At 39.8% G+C, this 14,405-nt stretch overlaps 1 protein-coding gene across 14 annotated transcripts in view; it reads right to left on the reverse strand.

The window, feature by feature from the left end:
• The window catches only part of CTNNA2 (catenin alpha 2), a 1,387,623-nt gene that overhangs the window by 115,735 nt on the left and 1,257,483 nt on the right, over positions 1-14,405 (reverse strand). For all 14 annotated transcript variants that reach the window (XM_069977183.1, XM_069977185.1, XM_069977181.1 and 11 more), the window contains one exon: positions 14,074-14,187. In XM_069977183.1, the coding sequence (XP_069833284.1) occupies positions 14,074-14,187 (114 nt within the window). The remainder of the gene's footprint in view (positions 1-14,073; positions 14,188-14,405) is intronic.

The following is a 14,405-nucleotide window of genomic DNA, read 5'->3' on the forward strand; positions in this document are numbered from 1 at the left end:
TATTTGTTTTTTTAAACAAAAAGAGGAACTACAGGGGATTCCACCCATTCCTTCAAATCTGAAATGTAGCCTAATCTAACTTTTATTAGATATGCATTAAAAGTAAAAAATGTATTAAAACAAGTGTTCTACACATATGATATAGGCACTTCACAAGAGATCTAGGGTGTTGACCCTCTGATAGACTGGTATACTTAGGGATAGATTAGCCCAAATAAATAAAGATAAAACCAGACTTCAGAAGAGTTTGCAATAAACAAGTATCTCTGTCTCAATCCAAGTCTCTACGCGTTTCACCCCGATATGTCCCTGGGATCGGAGGCCGGGCCAGGGTGAACACCCGACGCACACACAGAGTATACACACTATATATGCCCACTTGTCTCCTACCCACTTCTATAATCATCTGATTTTTTTCATTTATTTAAACACAACTATTCTATACAATCTCTAAACAGCAACCATTGTGTTTTGTGAAGGTCTCCTGATGATCCCAGGGACATATCTGGGTAAAACGCGTAGAGACTTGGATTGAGACAGAGATACTTCTGAAGTCTGGTTTCATCTTTATACATCTGGGCTAATCTATCCCTAAATATACCAGTCTATCAGAGGGTCAACACCCTAGATCTCTTGTGAAGTGCCTATTTCATATGTGTAAAACACATGTTTTAATAATTTTTTTACTTTTAATGCATATCTAATAAAAGTTAGATTTTATACTTGATTCTGGGAAATTAAATATAATTAACACGTAATTAGACCGTCGTTATTGCACGCCCATACGAGTTGGTGCATCTGTGATTTCTGAAATGTAACCTACATTCAAAGTATAAATCAACTAACAGAACAGTATACAAAGACTTCAGAAGAGAAGGATTTAGGGGTAGTGATTTCTGACACCTCACAATTAGTCACCAGTAAAACCAGGTGGTAGGGAAAACAAATTGTATGCTGGGCTGTATATATATAATGGTATGCTGGGCTGTGTGTGTGTATATATATATATATATATATATATATATATATAAAATAAATATATATATACATATATATATATATATTATACATAATGGTATGCTGGGGTATATATATATATATATATATATGTATGTATGCTGGGCTGTATATATAATGGTATGCTGGGCTGTATAACTAAATGGTATGCTTAACTGTTGTTATAATGGTATGCTGGACTGTGTGTATATATATATATATATATATATATATATATATATATATATATATATATCACAAGAACAAAGGGCACAATCTGAGGTTATTGGGGGAAAGATTAGAAACAACATGAGGAAATATTACTATGCTTGGAACAAACTTCCAGTAAATTTACAGTAACTGGATGTAAACCTGCCTGACGGCAATCTTCTATCTTTCTATGCTGTGCTGTACCTGTACAAGCTCCATTGACTTCAATTGACTAACCTAACTCTATCAGTGACTATGTTTAAGTCCCACAAAGTCACTAGTAGACTGCTGGGTTTATTGAACTCAGGATATGCTGCAGTATACAACAACATACTAGTCTTCCAGTATAGCCCATGCATAGAGTACTCTTTAAATGTACGCATTGTCTAATAAAGAAATTTATAAGGAATTAGAAAATTTCATTTACTCATGATATATGGAAATAAACCTTAAAAATAATTATTGTAGTGACTGGTTACAAAGAGCTTAAATAGGTGACTAAAAAAAAAAGTAATAAAGGCAAATAAAATGGAACCCTGCTGCTGGTTGAAGACTCTCTAGCAAGCATTAGAGGCATGTCAAATTGCCTGATGTAGTTATACACCCTAAATATGTTAGATGTGCATGAAATACCATACAAATACATGCCTCTTAAATCCAGATGGCAACATTCAACAATGATCTGAACATAGAAAGACCTTTTTATCCCCTTGCAGTCTGCTACACAGTGCACCATGCATGTAATGGAGCGTGACCTATATTTAAATGTCATTACATTTTTTCCTGTTTATGTCACTTTCAATCAGCCAACGTTTATTTTCTACGTATTCTTAAAACGCTCTCGGCTTTTGAAAAAAAAAAAAAAAAAAAAATCGTAATTGACCTTTTTGAAAACTGGAATTAAAAAAGGTTATCTCTAAACAGGAGATCGGAAAATGAAGAAGGAAAAAAAAAAGATCTGCAAGTTAATCAAATTAAAATTCAATGCATGCATTTTAATTAGGGCTTATCAAAGAAGCCCAGTGGTTTCCAATTGAAACAGACTGAAGTAGTTCTAGAGGAATTATATATCACAACTCATGCCACCTAAACTATTTTGATGGAGGAAAAGCCGAATCAGTGAAAATTAATTAGCTACGATTCAGAAGAATAAGTGTATGCTAATTCAAATCATTTCTGCCGATGCAAAAACTGGAATGATCATTAAGCCTCTTCAATATTTGAGGCGGCATTCAAAGTCTTTATCGGCGGATGTCTTATAATAAAGATCATGGGGTATATAATTTGATACCGTAGTAGAGATATAATGTGACAAAGGCTTGTAAATTCCAAATTCGGAATTATGGCTTATCTTATTATTCTTTTCTTTTTTTTTCATATTTAGTATTATATGTTATTCTACACGTGTATATAGTAGGATTAGTAGATGTAGAAGCAGTTACAGTTATAGATTTGGTTCAGATGACCGCAAACTTTGCCTCAAAGTTCAATGAAGCTACTGAACCGAACTTTTAAAAAGTTTGCTCAGCTCTAGTTGTGATGTTTTTTTAACATGTCTATAGGCTATTTGTCTATATCTACACAGTATAGACAAAGGGAGCTGGTGCTCATGAATGTCAAGGACTATTGAGTGCACGCACATAATGGAGAGGACTACCTTTTTTTCCCTTCCTAATATCTTTCTAAGTAAATGAGCTCTTTCTGATGTACAGTGTGCCCAAACCAATCAAATGTCTCCTTTCAGCTCCTCCCTCTCCCCTATCACAGCATATAGTCTCGCATTTACTAATAAATTAACTAAATATAATAAAACAACATTCCCTCTGAACTCTTATCTTCTTTCTACAGTGTCCTGGTGTACTCTAGATTATTTTTAGAGGCTATTTTCTTTAAACAAAAAAGAGAAACTACAGGGGATTCCACCTATTCCCTCAAATCTGAAAAGTCGCCTACATTCAAAGTATACATCAACACACTAACAGAACAGTATACAAAGACTTCAGAAGAGAAGGATTTAGGGGTAGTGATTTCTGACACCTCACAGTCACCAGTAAAACCAGGTGGTAGGGAAAGCAAATTGTATGCTGGGCTGTATATATAATGATATGCTGGGCTGTATATATATATATATATATATATATATATATATATATATATATATATAATGGTATGTTGAGCTGTTTATATAATGGTATGCTTAACATGTCTAATTAATGTTTTCTTAACATGTCTATAGGCTATTTGCCTATATCTACACAGTATAGACAAAGGGAGCTGGTGCTCATGAATATCAAGGACTATTGAGTGCACGCACATAATAGAGAGGACTACCTTTTGTCAATGTTATTCAGGAGGATATCTCTAAATCAGCTGCACAGAACAATGTAAATGATACATCATTCTGTTCCGCTGACAGGTCATTGGAACTATCAGGCGCTTAGACAGATTCCCATGCAGATTACTTCTCGGTTTAGTATAACCTTTAGAAACACTACTCCATCCCTATATCACTGATCTGGCCCACCCCTTCCTATGTCCCTCCATTAGAATCATTAAAAAGTGCAGGCCAGGGTCAAATCGGTGTTATGGAGGTGGGGCAGTGCTCCTAACAGTGCCCTAGTGTTCAAAATGGTCTTACCGGACTAAGGAGTAAAAGACTAACTGAACAGGAAAGGTGCAGAGGATGAAGGTAAGAGACAAACCTTCATCCTCGGCACCTCCTGCGCAATAGGGAGCCATCATCAGGTTAGATTTGTTTACCCTGCTGATAGTTTCTCTTTAAAGAAAACTCTGGCTGCTTTTAAAATCTGACAGCCGGCAGGGGCAGGAGGGAAGTTGAGCAGGAGTACAAACTTACCTCTCCAAGGTGAGCAGCAGGACCGGCCTGCGGCACTGACACGTCACGACCCGGCTCATGGACTGACAGTCCATGAGCCGGGACAGGTCTTTTCCCCTAAGTAGTGACGTCATCACAATTTGGGGGAAAATGCCTTCCGCTTGGGGTCCCAAGGCCGGTCCTGCCACTAACTGTAGGCACAGGGAGAGGTAGATTTTACAAAAAGATACATTGTGTGAACATAGTCTAATGCTGATTTTGATATTTTGCATCAAAATATTGAATTTTGAAATTTACTTATGTGTAGAACTGAATTCTATTTAGCAGGACACAGTTTTTATATTAAATATCCAAAATAGGGATGGTCCGGGTTTGGCTGAACCCGAACGCTCGGCATCGGATTACCGCTGTCTGCCCGCTCCGTGCAGCGGGTGGATACAGAGGGAGGACCGCCTGGAAAACTGGGATACAGCCTATGGCTGTATCCCAGTTTTCCAGGCGTTCCTCCCGCTGGATCCGCCCGCTGCACGGAGCGGGCAAACAGCAGTAATCATTGCGGATGGTTCGGGTTCGTACGAACTCCGTACGAACTCGGTTCGGACCATCCCTAATCCAAAAGTCCAAAAGAGGTTTCAAAGAAGAGATCCCCATAACATCAATTATAAAGGGAGCCTCTACTTTTGACGTCCTCCAAAGAGTTCCCCTAGAGAGGGAGTCCTGTACAGGTTTTCACCACTGTCTTTACGGTAGGGATGTCTTTTAGTTGCTTTACATTTTATATAAGCCTTAGAAATACAGATTTACAGATCAGTGAGTACAATGTGTTATAATCTCCATGCAGAGCGAACTCGGAGAGAAGCAGGTGAGATAAACATAGTCAAGTATATCGCATCTATTCAAATCAGCCGATTATACCGCCTCATTACACACACCATAGATCCATTAGTCTACTTTACACCAGCTACAGCTTAATGGATCACCCTGCCGGACAACATGAACGATGCTTTTATTCACTCATCATGACAGTGCCTGCGCTTTGTAAATAGTCCCTTGAATAATGATACGGTAAGGTTAAAGGACATCTGTGATATAAATTACACTGTGGCATGATATGATCTAGATGAGAAAAAATATATATGCGCAAGTATATATATATATATATATATATATATATATATATATATATATATATATATATACAGTGGAATAAAGTGCACAGTCCCAGACGCTATCTAAGGCTGGGTTCACACTGTCTTTTTTTTTTATGTCCTTTTAATGGATCTGTTTAAAGCGACTCTACCCACAATCTGTCCCCTCCCAAACCACTTGTACCTTCGGATAGCTGCTTTTAAACCAAGATCTTTCCTGGGGTCCGTTCGACAGGTGATGCAGTTATTGTCCTAAAGAACAACTTTTAAACTGGCAGCCCTGGGTCAAATTGGCGTGGCCCAGAGTGTCTGTGCCCTAGGATTGTGACGCCTCTCTGTCCCTCCTCCCCACCCTCTTCACCATTACGAATGCCCCAGGCCGGATTTCTCCTTATCATCACTTGTCAAGACACTGCACAAGTGCCTTAATGATCCAATACATGTGCAGTGTTCAGACAAGTGATGAATAGGAGAAATCCTACCTTGGGCATTTCTTATGGTGAAGAGGAGGGATGGAGAGGTTGTGCAGGCCTACGGCATGGGTAATCTGGGCCACGCCAATTTGACAAAGGGTTGAAAGTTTAAAAGTACTTTATTTATTTTTTTACAATAACAGCTTCACCTGCCGAACAGTGTAGGGGGGGGGGCACTTAATGAAAAAAAGGATGGGAAAAAAAAGGATGAAAAACATCCACTTTTCCATTGACTTCCCCTATTTGAAAAAACAACAACAACAAAAAGCATGCACTAGAAAGGAACCCATGTGAAAGTCAATGGATAAACAAATCCAAAAAGGTGCAGACAAATGCATCAGTTTTTTATTTCATTTTTTTCCCACTAATTGGATCCGTTAAGCAGACAGCTAAAACTTAGTGTGAACCCAGCTTATGGTCCTTTTACACAAAACGATTATCATTCGTTTTTGCACGATAACGATCGCATTTGAGCGATAATGGTTCCGTGTAAACGCTGCGAACGATCAAGCGACGGCGTGTAAACAGTCTTTCAAAGATTTCACCCATGTGTGAGATCGGCTTAAGCGATCGCAAAACGCTGATCGTTATAAAAAAAAAAAAATTGTTCATTAAAAAAATCGTTAATCGTGCGATCGGGCCAATTATCGCTCCGTGTAAAAGTTAATGATCAATGAGAATCTGATCACCCAGACCCCAATCAATTAATTGTTGCTGCTCCACATCAGACAGCATACAGATGTCTCATATATCTATGCCGAGCTTGTACTTCCTGTCTGCATGTCATGTCAGGAAAAGTTTTTTAGGAATAATGTCAGCAGACACTGGGCAGAAATTGGCAGCAGAAGGGAGCAGAACAGGTATACATGTTTGTATCCCAAGCATTATACTACATGTCCTGCAGGAAGTGGTGTATTCTCACCAGTCTTGCACAGTGCTCACTGCTGACACCTCTGTTCATATCAGGAACTGTCCAGAGTAGGAGAGGTTTTATATAGAGATTGGCTACTCTGGACAGTTCCTGACATGGACATAGGTGGCAGCAGAGAGCACTGTGTCAGACTAGAGAACTTCATTTTCTCTAGGGCAGGTATAAGGAACCTTTGACCCTCCAGCTGTTCAAAAGCTAAAATTCCCATTATGCCTGGACAGCCATGCTGCCAATAATGCCAGTGATGGCTACAAGTTTTTGTAGACTGTTCTGTTTCTGTACGAAATACTGCACCAAACCCAATAGGAGTGAATGTACCTGTACTAAACCATCATATAGGCGCGTGCGTAAGGCCTAATTTAAAAAAGCAAGGAACCCATTGGGAGGCCCTACACTAATTATTACTACAATAAGGAAATACACCTTGTTGAAAAAATAAAATCAGAATTAATCCTCTTTGTAATCAGTGGATCTGATGAACCTGTAAAAACAAAGCCAATCCCTTCCCATTGTATCGAAAAAGACCTAAATCCCACATTTTAATCTGCAAATTAATCTGCACATAATAATAATAGTGATCAACATGCGCGGCTCTTCTTACTTCTGATTACACGTCTTGATGGTTAAAATCTAATTATCTCGTTCTGGGGAGAACATGTCTGAATCACCAAAAGTGAACGAAAAAAAGAAAAAAAAGTTTTCACTGGAGCTCGGCGCTGTAATTAGTCTTCACGCATGTGTTAAATATTCTTTCATGCTCTTCCAACCGGAAAAAAATAGAAAGATTCCTAATGATTCCAAATCAACAAAACAATAACGCTGAAGGGAATTCTCGGTAATGAAACATAATTAAAATATTTTTTTTCTTCTCCTTTTTTCTTCATCTGACGCTCGCGGAGCCTCGTCTTGTTCTTTCATGTCACTCTCCACTAATGTTATTATAGCTCGAACAATGGTGTTTAATCAGTTTGAACAGGTGTCACTTTCTATGACAGTAATTTGTCAATTTAGTACAGTTAATTGTAAAACCAAAGTGAGATCGGTATTATACGCCTTATAAAAAGGACTAAAAGAAGCTTTTGAACTTTATTTTTTTATTTTTATTTTTTTTTTAATAAGAGGATAAAGTCTTTATGGTAAATTCTCATGCAGTAGGTTGGATGTGGAAATTTCTATGATGCTTCATTTATCTGAGTAGACTTTGCAGGAATCCATGTGCTTCCCGCCAAATCTAACCCAGTTCATATGATAGAGAGGGGCAGAGTTACTGATACTTTCTAATTCTTAGGGTATCTTCACACTGAGCAAATGTGGAGTAATTCTGTTCTCCTGCCGCTCTCCCGGTGCACGGCAGGAGCGGAGGCACACGAGCCCTCCCATAGAGAAACAGTGTCACACTGAGGCAGGTGGGATTCCGTGGTGGAGAGCTCCGCCGTGGAATTCTACCATATTTGCTTAGTGTGAACATTCCCACTGAGGAATAGGCGAGGAACTGAAGAGGAAAGTTTTCTACTTGAAATTTCTTACCTATTTAGCTCTGGTGGAATTTGAGCGGACTTCAAGCAGAATCGAAGCCCCATTGACTTCTATAGAATTTCTCTAGCTGAATTGACATGTCAATTCTTCAGGCAGAAAGCGGATCCACAGCAGAAAATTCTACTGTGTGAACAAAAGAGAGGAAATCCCTTTGAACACAATGGGACATTGCGCTGTTCAAATTTTAAGGACAGAATTTCAAGCAGAATCTGTGGCATATTGTGTGGATTCTGCTTCAAATTCCTCAGTGTGAACATACCCTAAGACAGTACAGACTCTGCTTGGAAAGTGTATCAGACAACAGTAGCTCAGAATGACTAATAAATACAACTAGAGTTGAGCGGTGATGCTTTGTTGTGCATAGTACTAGATTGGGGTGCTAAATTCTCATGGTGCTCTGGTAACGTTGGTCATTCACCTTCAATAACTGATGGCCGAACGAACAGTCAGAGTTTTATCTCCCACAGCAGTAAGGTATCTATATTTCGTTCCCTTGAAGGGAAGATATACAAAAATCTGAACAAACAAATTAAATAGGCTAGCCAGGCACCCTCCACTCTGCTAAGCAGGGGGAACCTGGTACAATGCTCAAGTCTCCTATTAATTTCACTGGGGTTTGTTACCCAAGTCGAGCACTGAAAAACACTTGACTCGAGTAATGAGCACTTGAGCATTGTAATGCTCAAATATGAGACATCTTTAGGCCATGTTCACACACTGTATGAATTTTGGCCGTTGTTTGACACGGCCGCTGCTTGCAGTGTCAAACAACGACCAGTGTCTCAGATGTTCACCAGGTCGATACTGCAGTATCATTACTTCATGAACATTATTTTATTTCAATTAGAATGTGTGCCTGCAGGTGTGCACGCTCTCCAATTAGCGATAGATCACAATGTAAAGTACGGCCGACAGCCATACTTTCCATTGTGTGCACAGGCTATCTTGTACGGCTGCTGTATACTGAATAGTAGCCACACAAAATAGAAATGTCAGCTCTTTACTGTGCGGCAGCAGAGAACAACGGCCACAGTGTGTATACAGTGTGTTCAATACAGATCAATTCAGCAGCTGTCAATAAACGGCAGCGGCAACTGTCAATAAACGGCCGTTGTTTATTGCAAAAATATGTAGTGTGAACGTAGCCTTAGACTGTATAAGTTTAGATTATCTATTAGTTGTCTTACTTGACACTACAATTTGCCCAGTGACATGCATGCCTCAAACCTGCCATGCCTTTACCAGGATAGCGCATCAGGAGTAAACAGAGGTAATGAGGTGGACCAAGGATCTGGTGATGCACCGGATGACATGATCATGCTTTATTTTGTTATTTTAAAGAACAAGCAAGCTGCAATCTGCTCTTGAACTAAATCGGAATACCCCAATAATATAAATTAACCATATGTTATTGTGGTACACAGTGACCTCATTTGCAGCGATTCATTTCCTGGAACACTTACATTTTTGATTAATCAAAATAACCTTTGGTAAATTGTTTTGTTAAGTAAAATTGTGCATTTCTGAAAATGTCCTTGACTTAGTTTCAAAGAAATTTCTGAGTTAACGTTTAATTTTGTTACTAGCTAAAAGAACATTAAGTTCCCAAAACAACATAACATGAAAATCATAACATACAAAGAAAAAAAAACCAAAAGCAAATGTCAAAGCATAAAAACTTCAGAACTTTTTGAACTGTTGCCACATCTTCCCTGGACTGATTTGTCCATTAATTTCCATATTTGTATATAGTCAGGGCCGGCGTCAGCACCCGGCTTACCCGAGCAACTGGCGGGGCCCACAGCATCCATAGTGGCCCAGTCCTGCCAGGGATGCTTTCTTTCCTCACTCAGACTGGCTGGAGGTAGGGAACATTTACCCTCCTGCCCGGCCGGCCAGCGTCTCCTCCGTACTGCAGATCAGTGTGATCTGCACTCCCTGCACCTTTCTGCGCTGGCCCAGACCTGAGCAGAGCAGCTCAGCTCCCGGGCCAGGTGATGGGTGAGTGTACAAAGGGGAGTGGGGCGTCAGTGTTTTGTGGGGTGTTTATAGACCATATGACTCTCTAATTGCTGCAAAACTCCAACTCTAATCATGTTTTGCGAGCAGGACATGATGGGAGTTGTAGTGTAATAACTAAAGAGTCACTTGTCGGGAAACAGTGATTTGTGGGACTGTATATTTAGTGTGGCGTTCCCTAACTTATAACTTTCCAATTGCAGAAAAACTACAACTCCCACCATGTACTGCTAGCAGGACATGATGAGAGCTGTAGTTTGACAACAACTGAAGAGACGCTTGTTGGAAAACACTGATTTGTGGGATAGTTTATTAGTGCAGTGCTCTCTAACATGTGACTTTCCAGTTGCTGCAAAACTACAACTTACATCATCCCCTGCTGGCAGGACAAGATGGGAGTTGAAGTTTGTCGACAACTGTTGAGCCACTGGTTGGGAAACACTGATTTATGGGGACGATGGCACAATTTATCTAGGGGGGCAGTCACACAATTTATTGGGGGGCAGTGGCACAGATTATTGGGGGGCAGTGAGAGTTTATTCTGGGGAGGGGGAGCAGTGGCACAGTTCATAAGGGCAAGGTTCTTTTGGCACAGAGAGGGCCTTACTACAGATTGAGAGGGCAGATGAGGGGCAGAAAGGAGGCCTAACTACATATATGCGCACTAAAAAGGGGGCATAGCTAAAGATAGGGGTAAAAAGAGGGGGCTCAACTACAGATGGGATCCTAAGAATCCACAGAATAAGGCATAAAGAAAGGACTTTAAAGGCACAAAGAGGGTCCCGTTACTGTTGGGAGATTCTAAAGACGAAGGTGTTGAAGTGCCTAAGATGTTTGTGTGGCAGAGGGGGGCATCTATAAGAGCACTACACAGAGAGGACAAACTGTTTTACTGTCACCACGTGAGTGGTCCACAAAGGGGCCCGCTGAGGCTCTGTCGCCCAAGGGCCCTGTATATAGTTATTATATTGTTTGTATTGAAGATCAGAATCCTTATTTGACTTCTAAGAGGTTTGTCAGTTCCCATCTATATTACAGATTATTTTTTTTATAATTTATACAATTATAAAAAATAGTACAAAAAAGTCACCTAATGGTGTTATATACAGAAAATAAAATTGTGATTTATTATGACTGTTTGCTTTTTATTTTTGGTTCATTGGTTCCTGCCTAGAGGAAATTTCCTGATGGAAATAACAGTTCCAAAATAAGTCTACATGAGACAGCAGGGTTACAATTTTGATGGGAAACATTAGGACTAGAACTAAGCAAAGCGGGATTCATTTAGCTTAAAGTGACACTGTCACCCCTATTTGCATTTTGACTGCTCTCCGCAGGTGTAAAGGGTAAATGTTACAGCTTTCATTACCTATTTTATGTCACACCTCATGGGGCTTGTTCTGGTAAAAAGTCGTTTTTATCACCTGTGGATTGGTATATGTCGGCGGGGCCTCACTGCCTTTGTGCCACATCGCTCCGCCCCTAGCACCACCTATCCCCGCCCCCATCAGTGACAACATCATTGCATAGGCCCCGCCCCATCAGCAGCCATTGGAAGGGTCAGCCTAAAGCTCTAGGCCCCACTCTCCTAGATTGTCTCACACCAATGGCCGCTGAGGGGGCGTGGCCTATGTGACAATGACATCATGGATGGGGGTGGGGTTAAGTGGTGTGCTAGGGGCGGAGCGATGTGGCACAAAGGCCGCATGGCCCCGCCCACATATACCAATCCACAGGTGATAAAAATGACTTTTTATCAGAACAAGCACCATGAGGTCTGATATAAAATAAGTAATGAAAGCTGTAACATTTACCCTTTACACCTGTGGAGAGCAGTCAAAATGCAAATAGGGGGTGACAGTGTCACTTTAATACCAAGCTAAATGATTGGCATTTGAATCCCGCAATCTGCCTGAAGAAGGTCGATGCAGCCTGTGGAACACATAGAAAACATGGCCTATGTTCAAACTATGTTTAAAAAAAAATAGAAGAAGAAGAAAAAGAAAAGGAGGCTTCTTTTTCTTTTTAAAATAATGTTTATAATTGAAGCACAGGAAACTTGGTCAAAGTTAAAAGAAAAGATGAATGCAGGCTCATCAGCCCGGTAGCTGCATAGTAAACATACTCGGACATTCCAAGATGACATTTGATCCACAACACAGGGCCAAATCACCCTGTCATTGGCTACACAAGAACAAAGTGAAGGTTCTGGAGTGGCCATCTTAGGGCCCTATTACACGAGAAGATTATTGTGCGAAAAATTGTTATATCGTTCGAATTTAAACGATAATCGTTCTGTGTAATTGCAGGCAATGATTGAAAAATCGTTTGTATGTCGTTGATCGTGGATTTAGATCTGAGCTTAAAATTATCGTTGATCGTTCGCTATAATTCCACATTCGTTCGCAAGTTCCACATTTTTTCACTAATCGTTCAGTGTAATTGCACATTGTTCTTTGTTTTGCTGGGATCAGAAGGAGTAAATGATCATAGTAACAATCGCAATAACGATCGCAGTAACCATCGTATCTATCGACTATAGCTTTGTGTAATAGGGTGAACGATTTCAGGCTAATGATAAACAATCTCGTTTGCGAGAATTTTTCATCTTTGTCATTTGGATGTTTTTAGTTGTCGTTATGATTTAAAAAGAGAAAATAGAGTAGTTTGACAAAAAATGGCTTCACCCAACCGATAACAATGGGTGGAAAACAAAAAGTTTTTATGTTATCATTCATGTTCTCTGAAAAAAGGACAAGAAAGCAAATATTCTGCAGGTGTATGTAAACTTATGAGCACAACTGTATGATCAGAGACACCTTTTATCCAGTTGTCAACATCATATTGCTCCCTGACCAACGAATGCTAAATACACCCCTAAGAGGGCCAAAATGTCATACTTTTTCATGCTGGAGTAAGAAAGACTTTTGTATTTTTGTATGCTTTTACAGCTCTTTACACATTGCATTCCATTTGGATTCTGAGATGCTTGTAAGCTTTTGCATTAGTTAATAACTAAAGATGAGCGAACCTGGAGCATGCTCGAGTCGATCCGAACCCCGAACTTTCGGCATTTGATTAGCGGTGGCTGCTGAAGTTGGATAAAGCCCTAAGGCTATGTGGAAAACATGGATATAGTCATTGGCTGTATCCATGTTTTCCAGACAACCTTAGAGTTTTATCCAAGTTCAGCAGCCCCCGCTAATCAAATGCCGAACGTTCGGGTTCGGATCGGCTCGAACCCGAACCTGGTTCGCTCATCTCTATTAATAACCTAAGATTAGACATCATTGACATGTGCTACAGATGTCTTTGTTTACATTTATAAATTGATAAAAATACTGTTTTTGCTATTTGTTGTTGCCTAATAATATTAATACATAACAATCTCTTTGGTACAAACGTCATATGCCATCTCAAAACCTTTCATCATTAAAGAGATGTCCCATTAAATGTAATGGGCGTCCTCTTCTATATAAGCAGCTTTTGTAGATTCAGCCAGTACATGCATGAGTGGTCGGGATTTAATGTGGTTTTCCTCTTCCTAAATGTCTTTCATTGTTTCATAAGTGAGGTAGGGGTACTGACACCTGGCACCCCTGCCATAGCACCAGCACATACACATTAAATGGGCCAAAGAACAGTTGGCTTCATTCATTGTGTAGTGGTGGCACCAGGCTATTGCAGCTCAGCATCATTAACGTGAATAGGATCTGAACTCCAGTAACCTGGTGCTACTATACAACCAATAGCAGATGGTTTCCAGCCCATTTATTGTATATGTGCTGGAGCCACGTCTCTGCCAAACAGCTGACAGTTACCACATCTACTACTCAATAAGTTACCAAACCAGTGCTACAACACGATCCATACTAAACATCGTATTCTTGTGGATTCATAGTGTAGTAACTTCAAAAAACGTACCCTTGCACTCTGGCCAGCAATCAGCTGGTCATCTTCGGTCTGTACACTTGTTCGGCTTCTGACATCATAGTCTTCCTGCTCAAAGTCAGAGTCATCTTCTAGTTCTTCGGGAGTCTTTAAACAAGAGAGAAAACAAACAAGAGAGAAAAATGTTATAGTGATGCTAAGCACTCCATTCTACTTGAAGAACTGACAACATGCACGTAGTATCCAATTAAATTAGCAGAGTTATTTGAGAGTTGTTTGAGACAGTCACCAAAAATAGCACTGAAAAATGGTCTTTTGAATATAATGGTCTTATGGATATAATGGTCTTCTGGCCACCATATATT

Source organism: Dendropsophus ebraccatus, chromosome 7 (assembly GCF_027789765.1).
Source record: "Dendropsophus ebraccatus isolate aDenEbr1 chromosome 7, aDenEbr1.pat, whole genome shotgun sequence".
NCBI lineage: Eukaryota > Metazoa > Chordata > Amphibia > Anura > Hylidae > Dendropsophus > Dendropsophus ebraccatus.